The sequence below is a fragment of the Moschus berezovskii genome, chromosome 7 (assembly GCF_049115385.1).
Source record: "Moschus berezovskii isolate FMDL1 chromosome 7, NW_MosBer_1.0, whole genome shotgun sequence".
NCBI classification, from domain to species: Eukaryota; Metazoa; Chordata; class Mammalia; order Artiodactyla; family Moschidae; genus Moschus; species Moschus berezovskii.
In genome coordinates, this window is record NC_142466.1 from 67,271,834 (window position 1) to 67,292,944 (window position 21,111).

Sequence of the window (21,111 nt, forward strand, 5' to 3'; positions counted from 1 at the left end):
AACTAAACCTGAGCACCGCAACTGCAAAGCCATCACACCACAACTAGAGAGATCCCACGTGCCGCAACTGAGACCCAAAGCAGCCAAATAAATCAATATTTAAAATATATTAAATGCCTCTCAGGCATCAGGTCCTATGCTAGGCATGAAGATGGGGAACAAGAGAAATGTGACCCATGCCCTTATGAATGCTTTTAGCCCAGCATGACAGACATGGTAAGGAGTCACCATAAAGTGAGATACACATTACAAAGGAAATACAGTCTTCTATGCATGCAGGAGAAAGGGACTGACCCTAATCTAGGGGTCAGGGAAGCTTCTCAGAGGAAGTAACATGTGAACTGAAGGATGCCAGGAGAATAAACAGAACAAAACTTGACTAGGCAGAGCGGGCAGTGTGGGTGAGGTAGAAAGAAAAATAGCATGGATAAGGGTTTGGAGATAAAACACACACACACACACGTGATGCATTCAAGAAACTGCTAGAAGTTTAGTAAGACTGGAGCACAGATTGCAAAGGAAAGTGTGATGAGAAAGGAGACTGGAGACATAGACACAGGCTGTAGAGGGAATTTATATTAGTAAGACTATGTCACAAATAATCAATTCAAAGGGGCTTAACAATAATTTATTGGCTCATGTAACTGAAAAGTCCAGATACAGGTTACAGTCCAGATACAGGCTCTAGGTTTAGTTTAGCCCCAAGGACTGCTTTCTACAGTTCCTCTCTGTTTTTCATGGTTTTATCTTCATCTTAAGGCTGGCTTCATTGGGATTACAAGGTGGCTGCCCACAGTTTCAGAGGTGTGTGCTTCCTTATCCATGTTTGGACAAAGTGAAAGTGAGTTCCCTCAGTCATCAAATACTTGAAACACAGAGCTTCATTCTGATTGGCCCCACCTAGGTTCAAACCCATTAAGGAAAACAAGGCAATGGCAGGCCTCTGAAGGCCATGTCAAATACTATGGACTTTATCCTAAGGGCAATGGGAAACATTCAAAGGTCTTAAATAGAGAGTGAGATGATATGTGCATTTTAGAGAGATCACCCTGGCTAGCTGGATTCAGCAAGATCCATTAGGAGGCAGATGCAGTTATCCAGGTAAGAGGTGATGGAAGTGTAGACTAGGATGAAACACAAGGATGAAAAGTTTAGAAGGCAGAATACACAGAGCTTGATGACAATGTCAGAGGAGAAGGAAAAAATTAAAGAAAAGATGGTACCAGGTTTGTGACTTATACCACTTGGTAGAGGGTGGAAGAAGCAGTTTTGGGGACAGAGGAATTTGGCTAGAGGCCTGTTGAATTTGAGATACTTGTGGGAGATCCAAGTGGGGACATCCATTAGGCAGGTGGTTACATATCTGAAATGAGCAGAGTCCAACCTGGGGATACTTGGCTGTCATTAGTTTACAGAATCCATGGGAGTATATGAAATTGCCTACAACATGAAGAGAGATATAGACAGAAGACATGAAGGTCTCCAACACATCACCCTGTATGTTCAGTTCCAAAATGGCTGATGGTACAGTGGGCTAAACGGTGACCCCCCATAAAGATAAATCCATGTCCTACCCCTTCAAACCTGTGAATGTGACCCTATTTTGAAAAAGGGTTTTTGTAGATGCAGTTAAATTAAGAATCTTAAGATCATCCTGGATTATCCTGCTGCTGCTGCTGCTGCTAAGTCACTTCAGTCGTGTCCGACTCTGTGTGACCCCATAGACAGCAGCCCACCAGGCTCCCCCATCCCTGGGATTCTCCAGGCAAGAACACTGGAGTGGGTTGCCATTTCCTTCTCCATGGATTATCCTGGTGGGCCCTAAATCCAATAAGTGTTCTTATAAGAGACAGCCAGGGCTGCTTTCACCTTCTGAGATGGCCCACACTCTGTCTGTGGAGGGTGTTCCCTCTAAATAAATCTCCTTACTTGTCAAAAAAAAAAAGAGAGAGCCAGCCAGTAGAAGACACACGGACAAGAGAAGGCCATGTGAAGTCGGAAGCACAGACTGAAGTTATGCAGCCACAAGCTAAGGAATGCCTGGAGCCACTAGAAGCTGGAAGAGGACTTTGAACCTTCAGAAGGAACAGGGCCCTACCAACACCTTAATTTCAGACTCCTCACCTCCAGAACTGTGAGAGAATAGATCTTGGTTGCTTTAAGCCACCCAGTTTGTGGGAATTTGTTACAGCAGTCCTAGGAAAATAATACAGATGGTGAGGTGGGCTCGAACTACAGGGCAGTCCCCAGAGCCCCAGAAGGACTGTGATTTGTCTTTGCTTCCGGTCCATGTCTGGGGAATAGGGGGCTTTTTCTCCTGCTTCACTGGTAAATAGCTCCCTTCTCTGCAGCCATGGGATAAGGAGAGACATGGCTCTTGATGTCTTAAGACACAGACCCTAATGACCAAAGACTTGGCCTTAAGCAACCACAGAGAAGTGTGTGCCAGACCAAGACAGAAGGGGGGTGACCTAGTCAACCAGCCCTGAGTACACTCTGTCCCAACCTAGGGATACCCAGGAAACAAGACTCTGGGAGCTCAAACCTGTTCTAGAGTTTGGCAGACTCCCAGTTGCAAAGGCTTCCTCCAGGATCAGAGTCCACATTCCCCACCCAGACCAGAGACACAGTCGCACACAGAGACGGAGAGCTCGAGAGACGGCGCCTGTGGAGAATGGCACTGGGAAATCAGGGCGCCAGAACTCAGAGCTGCACCTCGATGGATCTGGACTCTGAAATACTGAGAAAAAGCAGCAGAGATGGAGGGGAGCTGTGTGGAGGCATGGAAACACCACAGAGACGTGAACAAGGAGACCGTGACAGAGATCTAAACCAGAAACAGATGGAAACATTCAAAATGTTTGGAAAGGGAATATGAAATAAAACTATGATCGATGCTGGAGAAAGTTCTGGACATGCAAACTCCAGACTTCAGGTAGCATGGTATTCTTGTTCTCTGTCCTTCCCATGATCTCCTCCATCTCAATTAGATTATTCCCTTCTGTCTTATTCAGGCCTATCCAATTCAGATATTATCATGTACCTTCCATGTGTCTGGGTCCAACCAAGGTTCTGACAATACAGCTGCCCAAGGCAATGAGCTGACCATCAGGAGTGGCTAATTGGATTGCCATGGATGGCTCTTAATTTAGCTCCAGAAATGGCAACCGAGATTGGTAGACTGACTACCTCCTAATATGACTGCTTGGAGCACAGCTGTTGTTCAACCATACAAGTTTTGGCATACATTATGACAGTCACTCTGAAAAGGCACACAGTTTAGTGTGCTGTAGAAATGTGATGTCCTACTCCTGGAAAAATTGTGGTTTGACATGCACAGGTCATTGTCAATGGGCTCCCTGAAGGCAGGGAAGCCATCTTAGTCTGGTTTTTCTTAAGCCTTGGCACAGTGATCTGAAAAGAGAAAAATCTTCAATAATAAAAGACTGTTGAATATAAGATGGACTCAATCAAATACTGGACCCTGTCCTTATGAACCTCGAGGTTATTAGAGCAGATATAATGTCATAAATCACCTTAATATGAATTTGATAGTAAGCAAGATTATTAGGGAAGGCAAAGAACTGTGGTGGTTCAGTCACCAGAAATCTCTTCCTGCGGTATAGAGTTGGTCAAGGAAGACTTCCTGGAGGAGATGGCCTTTGAGCTGTCTTTTTTTTTTTGGAGTATAGTTGATATACAAAGTGTTAGTTTCAGATGTACAGCAAAGTGAATCAGTTATGCATACACATATACCCATCCTTTTCCAGATTCTTTTCCTGTATTGGTTATTACAGAATATTGAGTAGAGTTCTTTGTGCGATACAGTATGTTCTTGTTGGTTATCTATTTTACATAGAGTAGTGTAAATATGTTAATCCCAACCTCCTATTTTATCCCTTCCCTTTACCTTTTCCCTTTGGTAACCATAAGTGTGTTTTCTAATTCTGTGAATCTATTTCTGTTTTGTAAATAAGTTCATTTGTATCATTTTTTTGGGATTCCACATATAAATGATATCATGGTATTTGTTTCTCTGACTTACTTTACTTAACTATGACAATCTCTAGATCCACCCATGTTGCTGCAAATGGTGTTGTTTCATTCTTTTTTATGGCTGTGTAGTCACACACACACACATCTTCTTTACTCATCTGTCAATGGATATTTGGGTTGCTTCTATGTCTTGGCTATTGTAAATAGTGCTGCAGTGAACACTGGGGTGGTGCATATATCTTTTTGATATAACACTGGAATGGTACATATATCTTTTATGGTTTTCTCCAGATGTATCCTCAGGTGTGAGACTGCTGGATCATATGATGGTTCTATTTAGTTTTTTAAGGAAGCTCCATACTGTTGTCCATAGTGGTTGTATGAGCTGAGTCTTGAATAATAAAAGGGATTTACACAGAGGAGGTAGTAAAACTATATAACATGGTAATGGGTATATAAGTACTGATCCAGAGTGGAAACTGGATGGGACACTCAAGTGGTGTCCTAGAGCCTGTGCTGTGCCAAGCATTACTTCTTTAGATAAGAGGTCATAAGGCTAGGAGGGTCCCCAGAGGGGAGTGGGATAGCAGGAGCACCCTGGAGTTAGGGGCTAGTTACATATTTAATTAGCCTATACAACCATAATGGTGTACATACCTACTGAATATGAGCCCCAGAGAAGAATCTCCTGAGATGGCCTTACTGTCTTCTGGTTTGTTGAAGCCACTGGGGCCTTACTAGAATGTGAGCTACAGAATTCATCTCTCTCCTCCAAATATTATGATAGTTTTGCCCTCACTCACCAGACAGTGAGCTCCTTAGGACAGGGACTGTGTCTTGTTTCCATACCTCTAGCCTGACATGGTAGATGCTAAATAAACAGAAGAGCAAAAGGCATTCCCAGCAGTGAGAAATAGATGAACAAAAGTGGTCAAAGGTCTGGATAAAAAATGAATAGTTTAATTTGGCTAGAATATGAGGGAGAGTAGTAGAAGATGGAAAAGTTTCTTGGGTAAGATTTTGAAGGACTTGAAGTCAGCTGGAGGGAGAAGATAGGCAGATGGAAGACACTTTGCAGAGTGTGGGAAGCCAATGAAGGTTTTTGAGCAGAGGTGAAATATGATGAATATTACATTCAGTTTTAAGCCATCAGAAACTCATGAATATATGCAGCTGTCCATTCATATTCAAATTCGCATCCCACCTACCCATCCATCCACTCTCCCTACCCCTTTACCTGCTCCCTGGCCCAGCCAGGGATGTATATATGGGCAGCTTCCTCTCTCAGCCAGAGGATGTGGGGGCCCCAGCTGCCTGGGGCTGGGAAGCAGGCCAGGGTTAGCTGAAGCTGGCTGACTAGCAGTCGGGCGGTGCCAGGGAGAACCTGTATAGTGCCAGGTGGTGCCTTGGGTTCCAGGCTGAGCCCATGACCCCGATAACCTTCTGGCTGGGCACATACCTGCCCCTCACCCCACCCCATTCCCACCTTGCTATGGGGGAGGGGGCACAGGGCCAGTTAGACCCACAGGACTTTGGCTCCATCTCCAAAAGGGCCTTCTGTGAGTCAGCCTGCTCCCCTCCAGGCTTGCTCCTCCCCCACCCACCTCCTGTTTCCGATGCACGTACAGCCCGTACACACCGTGTCCCAGGACACCCCACAGTCAGCCGCATGGCTCCCGTGTGCCCCAGCCCCCGGCTCCCTCTGTGGATTCCGGCCCCTGCCCTAGGCCCAGCTGTGCAATTGCTGATGTTACTGCTCCTTCTGGTGCCTGCCCATCCCCAGAGCCTGCTCAGGATGCAGGGTCCTCCCACCACGGGAGGAGATTCATCTGGGGAAGATGATCCACTTGGTGAGGAGGACCTGCCCAGTGAAGAGGATATACCTGGAGAGGAGGACTCACCTGGAGAAGAGGACCTACCTGGATTGAAGACGGACCCAGGAGAAGAGAATTCTCTGAAGTTAGAGGATCGACCGACTGTTGAGGCAACCAGGGACACTCAAGGCCCCCAGAATAACGCCCACAGAGACGAAAAAGGTAAGTGGTCATCAGCTCTGCAAACCTAGGCTCCAGGAGGTTGGTGCTTCCCCTCATTAAACCCCAGCCCAGGGAGGGATTATTCAGGGAAGAAGAGGAGCCCTGCTCTGATAGGGATTTTTCCCAACCCCAGGAGCTCCCTTGCCACCAGCCCCTTACCCCCTTTCAGAGCTAGACGAAGAGAGAGAAAAAAAAAGGGACACAGATGGAGAGAGGTAAGCAGGAAGAGACAGGAAGAGACAGAAAGAAAGGGGGAGGTTGGAGAGGAGAAAGAGATCGGAATGTGGAGAGCAAAGTATGAGGAGAGCGAAAAGAAGGATGGGGGGTTGGTACCAGAGGAAGAGCAGGAAGGGTTTGCAGAAATCACAGCATCTTCAGTCTACAGATGAGGAAAGTGAGACCTAGGAAGAAGGCAACAGCAGATAGAGGAACCTGGTATCTTGACCCTCAAGCCAGGAAGTTTGGAAAAGGAGATGGAGATCAGAAAGGAAACAGGGAGAGTGGGGAGGAGGGATTTCTAGAGGAGAAAGATGATCTACTAATTTGGGCCTGGGAACTGAGGTCTCCACCCACTTTATAGACCCTAAGGCAGTGGTTGCAAGCGGGGCTGGTAGAATCTTTGTGTGGCCCATCAAGCTGAGGCGTTTTATTTGGCTGCAACCTATTGTGCCTGTTTCTGGTATTTCTGTTACCTGGTATGCTTTTGTAAAAATCTGAGTTTGTGAACGCTGCTAGTGAGGACGACCCACCTCTTTTTGGCTGCTGGGGAGTGACTGGGCTCAAAGATCAGCCTCTTCATTCTTCTCATTTATGCAGGCGATGGCCACAGTCATTGGCGCTACGGAGGTGAGACACCCACCCCTACACAGACCCAGTCTGGGCACCCAGCTCTGCTGATGCCCGCACACGCATCCCTCTCACCCCGCGTCCACGTCTGCCAGTCCCCCGCCAACCCCGACGCCCGCATCCTTTACCTCTGTTTCCCTCCCGGATGCCTCCTGACTCGACCGCATCACTTTTTCTACTCCCCTTCCCTAAAAGTTCCTGATCTTGTCTTCAAACTTCCTGTACACACTTTCCCACTCCAGGCGCTCCGCCTTGGCCCCAGGTGTCTCCAGCTTGCGCTGGCCGCTTTCAATCCCCGGTAGACATCCGCCTGGAGCTCACTGCGTTTTGTCCAGCCCTGCGACCCCTGGAACTCTTTGGCTTTGAGCTCCCGCCACAACCAAAACTGCGCCTGTGCAACAATGGCCACACCGGTGAGGCGGTCTCGGGGCGGAGCCTCAGGGAAGGGGCGGGGTCTACCTGGAGATGGGGGACGGTGATTGGAAGTTAGGTTGAGGGTGGGGCGGGCCTCGGCTCACCTGCCTCTCACCACACAGTGCAGCTGAGTCTGCCTTCCGGGCTGAAGATGGCCTTGGGTCCCGGGCAGGAGTACCGGGCCCTGCAGTTACATTTGCACTGGGGGGCTGCGGGTCGCCCGGGCTCGGAACACACGGTTGATGGTCACCGTTTTCCTGCCGAGGTGAGCGCGCAGCTGTCCGCGAAGGGTCGAAGTGGAGTGCCGGGTAAGGGATCTCGCCCACTCCTACCGTGTCTTCTCCAGATTCACGTGGTTCACCTCAGCACTGCATTTGAGGAATTTGACGAGGCCTTGGGGCGCCCAGGGGGCTTGGCCGTCTTGGCCGCCTTTCTGCAGGTACCAGTCCTGAACACCCCCCACCTCTGCTTTCTTACGCCCTCGGGCTCAGAGTATCTTCCCCAGAAACTCCCATCCCCGCACCTGGCTGTCATCTTCATTCACTCATTAGTTCTTCCATTAACGCCCACTATGAGCCAGGCTCTTGGCCACAAAAAAAAGAGATCCCGAAACCGTTGATCCTGTCTCCCCACAGTCAGTGAGGGAAGCTGACAGGGTAGACATATACACAGGACACATAGTCAAAGAGGTAGTCAGGGAAGGCCTCACAGAGGAGGTAAAACTTGAAGCCTTTGCTAGTGGGAAAGAAAAAGAGATACTCCATGCAGAGCGAACAGTACATGCAAGAGTCAGAATATGGCCCATTTGGGGAATGGCAGATGTGGGGAATGGTCAAAAGGAAGAGTCATTTCTCTAATACTTTTATAACCCATAATTTCCCCTTTGCAAAATGCACTGAGTCTAGGGAAGCATTTGACTTCTTTGGACCTGTACCGATCAAGGGTACAAACGCAATGATTAGAAGAGGCTAATAGGAAGGAAGGATGCTGAGACACCTGTGGAAGGTGGAACACCTGTTAGACTCACTGCCTCCCTGCCTCATTAACACCAGCCTCACAGCACTGCAGAGGAGCACCTTGGAAAAAGCGTGTCCTGGCTTCAAAAGTCAAACTCATGAATTATTAAGGTGAATGCAGAGGTACCACAAATACAAAGGTTATTGGGGTTGTCTGCGGCAGGACCATGGAATATGTATAGAGTTATTGATAAGTGAGCCTGGAAAAGTAAGTAGAGCCCATCGTTGAGAGCCTTGTATCCTAGTAAAATGGCCCAGCATCCTCCTCTTCCTCCAATTTGCACTGAAAATGAGTCCACCTACTTAGGTCAGTTTGCAAAGTAAAAGTAAATGGACCTTGAGTGATAAGATTTTGTGTTTTCCCAGCATTCTCAGAGCTGGGGAATGGGGGAGGATTATGGGAATCCACATCACCTACAGGCCTCAGCCATGACTCTAGATACATATATTCATCTGTCTTGCACTCCTAGGAAGGATACATATATTCATCTGTCTTGTCATCTCCTAGGAAGGCCCAGAAGAAAACAGTGCCTATGAACAGTTGCTGTCACGTTTGGGAGAAATCACCGAGAAAGGTCAGTTTGTTGGTCTGGCTTCTACCCTTGATACCCTTGTCATAAAGAACCATCCTTGGGGAGCCTCAGGTCTGAGGATGGAGAAGGGCTCCCTCCCACAGAGAAGGGGGTTGAAGTGTGAACTGGCTTACTGTGACCTTGATAATAACCATGAAGCTGAACACAGCAAACAGGCAAAGCAAACTGCTGCCCACAGATTTTTTGTTTAAAAACCAAACAGAAACCAAGATAAGATGAAAACCAAATAAAACCAAAAAACAGTGTTTGGAACTCCAGGGGTTGAGTCTGGAGAGCTAAAATTTTTCTGAGAACTATTACTCCTTCAAAGCATCAAATATTTGATTTTATTTCTTAAAATAATTTTATTTATTTTTGGCTGTGCTGGGTCTTCACTACTGTGCAGGCTTTTTCTAGTTGCAGCAAGTGGGGGCTATTCTGTAGTTGCAGTATGCAGTCTTCTCATTGCAGTGGCTGCTCTTGTGGATCAAGGCTCTAGGGCATGTGGGCTTCAGTATTTGCAGTGTGCAGGTTCAGAAGTTGCGGTTCCAGGCTCTAGAGCACAAGCTTAATAGTTGTGGTGCATGGGCTTAGTTGCTCTGCAGCATGTGGGATCTTTCCCAGGCAAGGGATTGAACCTATGTCCTCTGCATTGGCAGGCATTCTTTTACCACTGAGCCACCAGGGAAGCCCAGCATCAAATATTTTAAATTTGTAAATAATGTTGGAAATCTTCTTTTCCTTCTTAGTCACTCTAGGTCATTTTAAACCTTACCCAGCTGGATCTTACATCTTGCTAAACTAAAGAGAACTATGCTTTTTGAGTTTTTGTGTCTGTCTTTTATAGTTATAGGTATTTACTTACAAATTATTCAGAAAATTACTCATTTTCTCTTTTGATTCACTCTGGGCTTACATCTGCATTCCAGCATGTTATCCCAGTATGCAAAGTAAGAGTGAAGACCCAGAAGAAGGGCCAGGGTAGCAGTTCTCTTACTCTGTGAGCCCCAAAGCTTTTTACTTTCTACTGAGTCATGTCCTGTGTTGAGTTATGGGAAGGGATACACTCAGTGAAGAAACAGTCTCAGGGAGTTGGGTCAGCTTGGTTTCTGGGGTTTAAAAATGTATCCCTCTAACCCAGAGCTTTGGTGTGTGTATGAGGGGAGGTCGAGATAGGTTGGACCCCAGCACACATCCTCTCCACAGACTCTGAGACTTGGGTCCCAGGACTGGATGTATCTGCACTGCTGCCCTCTGACCTCAGCCACTACTTCCGATATGAAGGGTCTCTCACCACACCCCCCTGTGCCCAGGGTGTCATCTGGACTGTATTCAACCAGACAGTAAAGCTGAGTGCTAAGCAGGTGGGGTTGGGGTGTTGTGGTGACACTGGCGATGAGGATGCAGAAAGAGATGAAGGGGCCGTGTGGGGGAAGTGGGGGACGTGAGAGCCCTGAGATGCTGGCTGTAAGCCTGTGACTCTTTTGCTTCTGTGTTATGAGCCCGCCCCCCACTGTCTGCTGTCCTCCCCAGCTCCACACCCTCTCTGACTCCCTGTGGGGACCTGATGACTCTCAACTACAGCTGAACTTCCGAGCTACCCAGCCTTTGAATGGGCGAATAATTGAGGCCTCCTTCCCCGCTGGCGTGGATGGCAGCCCTAGGACTGTTGAACCAGGTGCTGCTTTGTCTACTGATGCCGGGACCCCCTCTCCAGCCACAGGGCCCTCATCCTCTCTTGTGTCCTCACTTGTCTGTCACGGGTGGTCACAGCCCCCAGCTCTAACATCTGCTTTTTCTCTTCAGTCCATCTGAATTCCTGTCTCGCTGCTGGTGAGTCTGTACCCCCTCCCTTGGCACTGTTCAGGCAGGGGCTAGTCAGGACCACCATTGCTACCTCTGCATTTCCATAGAACAGACTCCAAGCCCAATAGGATAGTGTTGGATCAAGGTGGGGCTTACCCTGTCATCCCCAGAGCAAGAGCTGGTCAGAATGAAGCTCAAAAAACTCCTCCAATCCTCCTTCCCAAGCACCCTCTTTTGTCTTTAAGGAGGAAAAAGGTGCTCATCTTACCCCTCCTTGTGTACCCGCCCCCTTCCCTTAGCTGGCCCCTGCTGGAGACACAGGGAGCAGCGGCAGCACTTCGGACAGAGCTGGTGGGGTGGGGTGCAGGTGAAAGCGGCTCTGAGGGAATCCTACAGGCTCCTCTTCACTCCCTGAGGCAGTCTCTTTCCTCCTCCCTCCAGGCGACATCCTGGCCCTGGTTTTTGGCCTCCTCTTTGCAGTTACCAGCATCGCCTTCCTTGTGCAAATGAGAAGGCAGCAAAGGTATTATACTGACCCTCTCCCTCAGGCCCAGCCCCCACCTCCCCAAGTGGAGTCCAGAGCAGCTTCATGCAAATTGCATGCAAATGAGCTCATCCCTGGTGAGATTTCTGATTAGGCTTCCCTGTTGTGTAGACACCCAAGTGAGACCAAAGGGAGTGTTAGCTACCACCCAGCAGAGGTCACAGAGACTGTTGCCTAGAGGCCTGTCACTTGGAGAATATGCAGAGAAGCTGGTCAGCGGAATCTGAAGGGCAGCTGAAGACTCTGTCCTGTTTATTACACCACTTCCTTTTAAACCTCCAAAGGTATTTTTAAAAATAAATATTTCTAATAAAACCTGTGGAAAGCAAATCCTTGTCTCCTACATCAAAAGGATGGTGCATTCATTTCCTATCACTACTATAACAAACTACCACAAACTTAATGGTAATGGAAATTTATTCTCTTAGAGTTCTAGAGGTCAGATGTCCAAAATGAATCTTATGGGCTTAAGTCAAGGTGTGGTCAGAGATGGTCCCTTCTGGACACTCTTGAGGGGAGAATATTTTCCTGCCTTTTCAGCTTCTAGAAGCCAAGCATTCCTTGGCTTGTGGCCCCTTCCTTTCATCACTCCAATCTCTTGCTTCCATTGTCACATCACCTACAACTGCTTTGAACCTTCTTGCTGCCCTCTTATAAGGACCCTTTTGATTATGTTGGGCCCACCCAGTTAACCTAGAATAATCTCCCCATCTCAGAACCCTTGACTGCAAAGTCCCTTTTCCCATGTAAGATGACATTTCACAGGATTAGGGTGTGGACATCTTTGATGAGGCAGCAGGAGTCTGCCTAACACAGATGTCATCAGGAAGCGGGCAGAAATGACCTATAGTGTTGGAATGACCGTGTGTGTATGTGTGTCTATCTGTCTGTCTATAGTGTTGGAATGACTGTGTGTGTTTGTCTCTCTGTCTATAGGGCAGGCTCAGTCTCTAGGCTTCAAATCAGTGAGGCTTTTGGGTTTTCACCCTGCTCAAGTAAAACCAATGTAGTTTTGTGGTTTTGCCTTCCAGTTGTGTTGTGCCCAGCTACCTGCTGGAATGGGGCAGTGCCACTGACGGCAGCTCCTCTGCCCTGTGTGGAATAAGGACCAGGAAGCTCCTCCAGCCCTGCCAGGCTCCTCTGCTCCACACAGCCCATTCACAACCCCTCCTTGGAGAGCCTAATGCCCCCATCCCTTTGGCTCACTCAGAACTCCTTCCAACTCCATTCTTCCCCTGAGGCATCCCCTCCGTTTTCTCCACTTTGGAAAACTACCACCACCAATGCCAACACCCAAGAAAGGCTTAAAGGGCCCCATAATGCTGGTAACATCAGTTTTATTGGTTGGGGTGGCAGCTAGCCTGGCTGGGGGCAGGGCCAGCCCTCAGAGGTTGTTCAGCTCCAGCAGTGTCTGGTCGAGGGTCTGGTGGATCTCCACGTTCTCCTCCTTGGCACTGGCCAAGGTCTCTGTGAGGGGAAGCAACCCGTGAGCAGGGGTGGGTTGGGGAGGCATGGACAGGGGACATGACAAACAGACACGGAGTGGGCTGGAGGCATACAAAGACACAAACACTCAGGGATCTGAGGACCCCTTGGGTGGGACAGATAGATGGACTGACCCAGACAGGGATGCCTCACTCAAGGCTTCGGGGCCATGGAGGTGTATGGGAAGGCCCGAGTCATAAACTAATTTACCCTCCTTCTTTAGAAGGTTCAAGAGAGTTGGAAACAGGAGGAAAGACAAAAGACTGAGCCCGGAGAGGAAGTGTCAGACAGACAGACAAACTCGAGGCAGAAAACAGACCTGCAGCGAAAGCCCCCACGTTGCTGGCATCCAGTGTCATTCCAAACGTCATCCTGGACCTTTAACAACCTTGCACCCCTCCCCTACACCTCACCAGCCCACTCCCCTTCCAGTCATTCCTTTATATCCTGGAATCTCGGCTGAGCACTCCAAGGGCAGTGACATGCCCGGGTTTGCAGAAGGGCGTGTATCTCGGAGGCACCAGAGGGCCCGTGGTGAATGACACAGTCATACGTGCCCACATGCGGCAGTGAGAGTCATGCAGAGGGGGTTCTGGGGTGGGCCTCAGTGTTTTGTGGGTGAGCTCAGTGGAAGAGGGAGTCACAAGATTAGGGGTGCCCATAGGAGCCAGGGTCTCAGCAGGGAACCAGTGCTCTGTGGGGGTGACAGCAGTGCTCTTTAGAGGGCAGGGAAACAGCATGGAGACCAAATGGAGTTTATTAAGCAGCAGAGAGTGGTGGAGGCCGGCGGGCAGAGGGAGGAGTGGATGGATATAGAAGGATGAAGCAAGTGCCAGGATGGGCAGTGGATGTGGCGGGGCTCTCCTAGGCTGCACCCAGCCTGGCTGTGCAGTGTTGGCAATTTCTGCTCCTCCTGCTGGCCCTGCTTCCCATAGAGAAAATGGAAAGGAGAAGAGAGAGGGGGCCGAGGGCCACACTGGTGAGGGGCTCAGAGGGAGGTGATGTCATTGAGCGCGTTGTCCAGCTCCTCACTGATGGCCTTGTACTTCATCTTCTGTGCATAGACTTCATCTGGTGGGTCCAGGAGAGGGGGGCCGGGTGGGAGTGTGGGGAGAAGGAATGGAGGGAAAGAGGAGTGGAAGGAGAGAGGGTAAGAGAGAACAAGAATCAGAGAGAGGTGGATGAAGATGGAATGAGGGAGACAGGCCAGAGAACAGGCTGGACAGCCACCAGGGTCCCCTCCTCTCCTCTCAGTACCCCTATGTCTTTTGTCCTTCTCTGTACCCCAAGTTGGTGCTTCCCCAAGGAGCTCCTGCCTCCCCCCAGGGACCTGGGGGCACAGTGCTTTGCATAAGCAGGAGTGCTTGCTTCAGGGGGAGGACACTCAAACTAGAAAGGTCTAAAGTCGGAGAGAAAATTGAGGCTTGCCTGAGAGGCCTGGAAGCAAGAGATGTAGGAGTTATGAAAGTGAAATAAAAGGGAAAGACAGTTTTAGGCACAACGTTGTTGATAAGAGTGAGAAGTAGCTACAGACTAGCAAACACCTGGATATTTGTTTTCATCAAATCTAGCTTAGAATAGTATTTTCCACTAATGTTTTCATGAAAACCTAGATATTAAACCACACAGCTCTCTATTTAATAAAGAGGGTGCTGTACTTAGAGACAGTGTTATCTAGATCAGAGCTACTCAAAGAGTGTGGTCTGAGGACCAGCAGCATCTGCAGTGTCAGGGCGCTTGTTAGCCACAGATTCAGTCCAAAGTCAGCAGTCACTTCAGAGCAGGACCCAGGAATTTGTATTTTTTAAAAACTCTCTGAGGGGATTCTCATCCCCACTCAGATCTGTGAGGCACTGGATTTGATGGGGCTACATCATCTACCTACTTGGATGGGAGGCACAGACTGCCAAAACCTGTGGAGTCCTAGGGGGTCCAGTCCTAATTTACCGCTGGCAAGTCTCATGGGATAGGAAGATAAGTCATGGGTAGTACAGACCTATTTTGAAAGTCCCGGGGGTACAGAGGAATATCCTTTTTACCTTCCAGGTCATCGATGGTTTTCTCCAACTTTGCCACCGACCTTTCAGCAAACTCCGCTCGGGTCTCAGCCTGGGTATAAAGGCAAGATGGGGAAAAATGACAAAATTTTAGGCCCTCCCAGACACTATCACTTAAGTCAACCTTCTGTTCTGCCCCTGTTCCCAATTCTCTGCCACAGAAGAACTCTGGTAGGGATTGGGGGGCTTGAGGGTCATTCGGACTGGAAGGACTCTCACCTCCTTTAGCTTCTCCTCCAGCAGTTTGATCTCCTCTTCATATTTATCTTCTTTGGTGGAATACTTTTAGGGACAGACAGAGGCCATCAGTATACCACTCCCCCCAACAAAGCCTTCATTTCTCCACGGAGCCCCACAGGCTACTCCTGATTTTGTCTCCATCAAATACCGCGCCCCGCCCTCCCCTGAAGGAACCCATCCTCACTGCCCCTCTGTCCCCCTCTACCTTGTCCGCTTGGGCTTCCAGGGATTTCAAGTTGTTGGTAACAATTTTCAGCTCCTCCTCTAGGTCCCCACATTTACTGCAGGGGGGTGTGTGGCAGGGTGGGATGTGAAGGCACAGTGGGGGAGACAGTGGAGGTGGCACAGTGGCGAAGGGGTGGAGGAGAGAAGAGAAGAGCAGAGTTGTGAGAGTGACAGCAGGCAGAGTCTGGAAGCCCCAGGCCCTTCCCGACCCCCAGCAGGTTGACAGAGAGCAGCCTGAGGTGGAGGGGAAGGTGAGCCAAGAGAAGGTGCCATTGGCCAGAAAGGTCCAGAGAGGTGACTACCTCCTCCTCTGAGGCCATCAGGGACTTGAGGGCCTGATCCATGGTTCGAAGTTCCTCCTCCAGCTGCCTGGCTCGGCTGGGGGCAGCAGGTAGGGGTCAGAGGCAGGACCTGTCCCTGGGGTCCCCTGCCTGGGGAAGCACCTCCCCATTGCACAGAGTGCCAAACAGCCATGGGCTCAGGCCGAGGTTCACTTGCCATCCTGGGGTGTCCTTACCTCTCAGCCACCTCAGCTCTCTCTTCTGAGCGCTCCAGCTCTCCTTCCAGGATCACCAGCTTCCTGGCCACCTGTGGGGATGGGAGAGCGAGGAGGAGATCCATGGTGAATGATTGTGGGTGTCTGGGGTTCAGGTGTGAGAACAAAGTGGAGCAGGGCTGTCACCTCCTCATATTTGCGGTCCGAATCCTCGGCAATGTGCTTGGCCTCCTTCAGCTGCATCTCCTGCAGCTCCATCTTTTCCTCATCCTTCATAGCTCGGTTTTCGATGACCTTCATTCCTCTGAGAGGCAGGGCGAGTGGTGGGGGTGGGGTTAGGTCCAGCAGGGACAGGCTCCCGGCTCCCTCCCCGCCCCATCCTCTGAGGACCCCCCTGCCCACCTCTCGCTCTCATCAGCTGCCTTCTCAGCCTCCTCCAGCTTTTGCAGGGCTGTAGCCAGACGCTCCTGTGCCCGGTCCAGCTCCTCCTCTACCAGCTGAATGCGGCGGTTCAGGGAGGCCACATCTGCCTCAGCCTGTGAGTCAAAGGTCAGAGGTCAGAAAGGCAGTGTCCGCCTTGAATGAGGATCATAGAGGCATCAGAGGATGGTTAAGATGTTTGTCAGAACAAAGCTAAGCTTTCTGGGCTCCAGACATTCAACCTATTTTTTTTTTTTTTTCACTAAACCATCTTCTTCGCAGATTCTGTGTTCCAGCCCAAACATGCACTCTTGGACAAGCTCCATTCCCCTGCTGCGGGGCCTCTTCTAGCACTGTGCATAGTCTCCAGTGGATATCTGCACTCAAATCCCCCAGTCCTGTCTGAGAGCACTCCAACTGCTGGCATCAGGTCTGAGGTAGTCCTGACTCCTCAGCGGAGTCTGGCTCAGGCAAGGGGTGGGAAAGAATCAGGCCAACCAGGCCACAGTGCTGCTAAAATCCACCAATCACAGAATCAAACTCTGTGATGTCACTGGCTGCCAGGCAGACTCACAGCAGGAGGCTTAGGCGGCAAGCCAGGCTAAGGAACCCATGTCTGTAGCAAGCGGTTCTCTGCCAGTGCTGGATGCAAGTGGGGGCAGTGCAAGGGCAGTGTGAGTGGCAGATCCGCCACTGATCCTGCAATATAGAGGCAAAATCGTGGAGGTTTTGGAGATGGTCCATAGAAAGGGATGATACCTTGAGAAAAAGAGGACGGAGCAAGAAAGATCCCAAAAAGGCAAAGGAGAGAAGCAGTGCAATTTGGTGTTAAGAGCATCCGCTCTGAGTGAGACTGCAGTCTTTGAGCTACTTGTGTGACCTTGGGTAACTTATTTAGTCTCTCAAAGCCTTGGTTCCTCCTTTGTAGAATGTTCTGAGATAATGCAGTGCTTCTAATGCTGGATTAATAACAGACCATCAGGGAGGTAAAAAAAAAAAAAAAAAAATCCAGGTTCTTTAGCTCCATGCAGGAGCCACTGAACTAAGATCTCCAGGGCAGGGGCTTGGAAATCCTTCTATCTTTTTTTCTTTTTTAAGCTTTCAAGGGATTCTGAGGAGCCTGGCAGGGGGTCGCAGAGTCAGACACGACTGAGCAAGTATCACTCACTCACTCAAGGGATTCTGATGATAAGCAATCTTGGGAAATAGTAAAATAACACACAGGAAGCACTTGAGCACGTGCCTGCAGAGTCCCCATCCCATAAATGTTAGCTCATCCCTTGTCTCTCCCTCAAAGACAAAACATAGAGACCCTGAGGTTCAGGACTGGAAAGGAGAAGGGACCAGTGCAGGGGAAGAAGAGAGTGAGAGGGGAGAGACAGGTGGCAGCGCTGGGGGTAGGACAGGGGAAACAACACCATATGTAGAAAGTAGTGTTGCCCTTACACTCCAGGTGCTAAAGGCCACCTAGAGTGACAGGAACCCCTCCTGGGCACAGGGCTGGATGACTCAGGGTGGAAGGATTCTGGGGACAGCACTGGGGGTTGGGAATAATGACTCTGAGGAATCCTTGAGGTCTAGAGAGAGGTGAGACTCTATAAAAGGGAAACTCTCTTCGGGGTCATAGGGTAACAAGTGACTCTGGAGAACCTGGGAAGTCCTGGGGCCTGCATCACAGAGCTGACTTTTGCCATTTTGTGCTTCTCAAGTTTTTCCCAGTTACGGATGCTGCTCGTTTAACCACAGGCCAGACAGTGCTGTCTCCATTGCACAAACGGGAAGCAAGAGAGGAAGGAGAGACTGAGGCAGTGCATGAGTTAAGTGCTGTGTTCAAGGTCATACAATAAGTCTGGGCAGTGCTTCCTCTCTACTCCTGGCGCTGCTGCCCTGCTTCCCCAGCTCTGTCCCTGACCTCCCCTCCTCCTCTTCAGCCCCCACCCAGCTCCTTGGGTTTCCAGTCCTGCCTCCAGCTGCACTGGGCCATAGTTATTTATAGAGTGTCAGATGCCCAGGGTCGCCTTCACCAGCAGCTGCAGGTCAGTTCCCTTCCAAGTGCCAGGGTGGGTGAAGAACCAAAACCAAAGACTGGAGGTCAGAGAAACCAACCTTGGGAGCAGGGGGGGATGGGGAACATGGATAATGGTCAACACAAACAGTAATGTCATCTCTGATCTCGGATGTTCAGACCATGCTTATGCTAATCCCCCCATCCACCCAAGTTTAAGCCTCATTTTAAAGTTAATCCTGGGTGGAAGGCAAATAGGGAACTGGAGGCAGAGAAAGTACCAGGTCCAAAGTCTTATGGCCATTCTCCTACCTCAAGGTGGGGGTTAGGACTGGCAGGAGGTGCAGACTTCTGGTTAGGAGGTGTGGGTGGGCAGAGAAATCTCAGAGTGAGCAGGACTTGCCAAGGTGGTTGCCCTGGCATTTGTGGCTCTGTCCCTCTGCCCTGTGGCCTGGCATGGTCTCGAGGCTGACAGCTTAATGAGGGTAAATAAGGGACTGATAGAACCTGAGCTGGGGCCGTAGTGCACAGGAGGGCCACTGGAGCCAGAGGTCAAGGCCAGGGAATTTTTAATGGCCCCCCAGGGGTGTAACTCAAGTCAGAGCCCATCTTTGGATTCGTTTTCTCTCCCCCTGCCCACAGCACCTTACACCCATAGCCCACACTCCAAAAATATAGCTGCAGTCTTCTCTCCATTTTCAACTGGAGGATTAGTTGAGGTGGAGGGTAAATTCTTGTACCACCCACCCCCACGATGACTCATTGTTTGATCACTGTACATTCTAAGAGCTGGAAGCCAACAGAATTGCAATGTTATGTCCTCTGGGGGAAGTGGTAAGTGGTTTTGATTTACCCACTGTCTTGAATTATTTGTGCCAGCTTGCTCTAGCCTGGGTTCCTGCAAGGAAACCCTTTCAGTCCTGGTGAAGAAGGTCCCCTCCATCCCCATCTGGGACCCCTTCCAGTGCACTAATTCTCCCACACCCCCAGGTCCACACTCACGTCAGTGGCTTTCTTCTCAGCCTGCTCCAGTTTCTCCTGGGCATCCTTCACTGATTCAGAATACTTTTCCACCTCATCCTCCGTCCCTTTTAGCTTTTTCTGGAGGGCCTGCTGCTCCTCTTCCAGCTGGGAGAGAAAAACCTCAGTCAGCCAGGCCCAGGCCCAGGCCAGAATCAGGGGTGTGTGTGAGGGGCTACTGAGATATTTAGAGGCTGTCAGGGAGGAAGAGGGACATCCGAGGACAGTGGGGGACAGTGCAGCCAGGGGTGTGTAGGGATCTGGTGTGAGTAGAGAGAAAGTTCCCAGCTCCAAGGAGCAGGCCCATCATGGCTCTGCAAGGGCAGGAGTGGAAATCTGGGGACTGGGGCTCCCCAGGCTAAGGTGGATGGAATGAAGTGTGGCTCTGGTGAGGGACCCTCCGGGCTACTGTGAGGGCCCAGCAGCCCCCGCACTGCACGGTAGAGAGCATTGGAGAGCAGGCCAGTGGCTGGGGGGCATAGGGCAGGGCCGACCCTGCCCTCATTGTGGGGTGGGGCAGGGGCTGCGCCGGGTCTGGGAGCACCCCCCACCTGCTTGCAGCGGTCCTCAGCTTGCTTCTTGTCGGCCTCGGCCTGCTCTGCGCGGTCGATGGCATTCTCCTTGTCCAGTTTTAACATCTGCATCTTCTTCTTGATGGCGTCCATGGTTGCGGTGGGGGACGGGCGGGCCGGCGGGCAGTGTGGACCGGGAGAACTGGGCTGGCCTCGCGGACTGGGCGCACGGGTGGCGGGCGAGGAGCACCAAGCAGGACTGGGATGTCCCTGCCGCGCGGGCGCCTAAAAGCCGGGGAGGGACCGGGCGGAGCCGGGGGCCAAGACCCTCCCCCACTGCGTCCCAAACCTTGTAGGGGCAGAAGCACTGCAGGGTCGGGGGGCGCGGCCACCCCCTCGGGACCGCCCCCTCGGGGCCCCGCCTCTCCCCTCTATTCCACCCCCACCCCGCCCGCAGCCGTCGGAAGGGAAAGTAGATGGATAGTCGGCTGAAAAAACTAGCGCCGCGGAGGGGAGGGGACCCTGGGGCTGGGGGCTCCGCACTTCTCCTGAGTGACAGCGCGGCCCTGTGGCAGCTGCGGCTGGGGCCCCTGGGGCTATTTCGGGGCTTGAGCTCACGGCAGCTGCCCGGGCACAAGGACCAGAGTGCAGAGTGTCCCCCCCTCAACTGCAGCAGCCGCTGCCCTTAATTTAGAAGTTTCCTGTAAATCCCCTCGGATTAAATGTCTCTTGGGAGGCGGGGCTCCTCTGCCGCTTTAGTGCCTCAGTTTACCCTGAGTTCCAGACTCTGGCTTTGCTTTACCGACACAGCAGTGACAGCGATGAGTCTCACGAGGGACTTGGGGAAACTGAGGCAGAAGGGGAGCCCAGAAGCCCGGTCGCAGTGAAGATCGAGGCCGGGTTCGCTGCCCCCGAGGGCGGGCCTGACCTCTCTTCCCCTCGCTCCCCGCTTCCAGCCCCTACCCCCGGAGCCAGGGCCCCTCCTCTGCTGTCGACCAGCCTGGGATCCCAGCTCCGAGGCCGCCCGCCCCGCCCCCCACGTGCCCCGCATATTTTCCACGTGGCTTCTGCCAGGCAGGACGCTGCGCGCTCCCTACCCCCATCCCCACCTCCACCCGGGACGCGTCCCTACGGTCCCTTCCCCGTCCCTCCTCGGGACTCCCCCACCCCCACCGCCCTCCACTCACCCCCACCCACCCCCGTTTTCCCCTAGCTTCCCCGGGCGCCCTCCCTTCTCCTCCCCTTCTCCCGGCGGACTCTCCTCTCTTCCCTTGTGAGCCAGCTTTACGCTGAAATTTCTTTTCTGCCCTTTTTTGGGATGTTTCCCGTGGGGAGGCGGGGCCGGGCTGGGGCGAGGAAGGCAGGGGCAAGGGTAAGAGTTCTGAGCTGCTGGGCGTCGGGAGCTGAGGGTGGGGGGTGTC

The 21,111-nt window shown here is 51.1% G+C and overlaps 2 protein-coding genes across 11 annotated transcripts; one reads left to right on the forward strand and one right to left on the reverse strand.

Annotated features, from left to right (window-relative positions):
• Positions 1 to 5,422: 5,422 nt before the first annotated feature.
• On the forward strand, positions 5,423 to 11,560 carry CA9 (carbonic anhydrase 9). Of its 7 annotated transcripts, XM_055427022.2 has the most exons (11): positions 5,423 to 6,032; positions 6,849 to 6,878; positions 7,121 to 7,291; positions 7,415 to 7,557; positions 7,639 to 7,731; positions 8,817 to 8,883; positions 10,087 to 10,244; positions 10,414 to 10,558; positions 10,687 to 10,713; positions 11,128 to 11,209; positions 11,342 to 11,560. In XM_055427022.2, exons 1-11 carry the CDS (start codon positions 5,423 to 5,425, stop codon positions 11,406 to 11,408), a joined length of 1,593 nt encoding a protein of 530 aa, XP_055282997.2. In that variant the 3' UTR covers positions 11,409 to 11,560. The 7 variants fall into 7 exon arrangements, with proteins under 7 accessions (XP_055282997.2, XP_088694083.1, XP_088694085.1 ...); XM_088837957.1 differs by lacking the exon at positions 11,342 to 11,560 and having other exon boundaries at positions 11,128 to 11,324; XM_088837959.1 differs by lacking the exon at positions 7,639 to 7,731 and having other exon boundaries at positions 5,658 to 6,032; positions 7,415 to 7,600; positions 8,821 to 8,883.
• A 990-nt stretch (positions 11,561 to 12,550) lies between these two features.
• TPM2 (tropomyosin 2) lies at positions 12,551 to 19,998 on the reverse strand. 4 transcript variants are annotated; one of them, XM_055427019.2, is made up of 9 exons: positions 19,730 to 19,998; positions 19,161 to 19,286; positions 16,136 to 16,269; positions 15,920 to 16,037; positions 15,755 to 15,825; positions 15,540 to 15,615; positions 14,992 to 15,054; positions 14,755 to 14,824; positions 12,551 to 12,697 (listed from the first exon to the last, which is right to left on the reverse strand). In XM_055427019.2, the coding sequence occupies exons 1-9, from the start codon at positions 19,841 to 19,843 to the stop codon at positions 12,615 to 12,617; spliced, it is 855 nt and encodes a 284-aa protein (XP_055282994.1). In that variant the 5' UTR covers positions 19,844 to 19,998; the 3' UTR covers positions 12,551 to 12,614. The 4 variants fall into 4 exon arrangements, with proteins under 4 accessions (XP_055282994.1, XP_055282992.1, XP_055282993.1 ...); XM_055427017.2 differs by lacking the exon at positions 15,540 to 15,615 and adding an exon at positions 15,218 to 15,293 and having other exon boundaries at positions 19,730 to 19,986; XM_055427018.2 differs by lacking the exon at positions 12,551 to 12,697 and adding an exon at positions 13,455 to 13,786 and having other exon boundaries at positions 19,730 to 19,994.
• Positions 19,999 to 21,111: the final 1,113 nt, after the last annotated feature.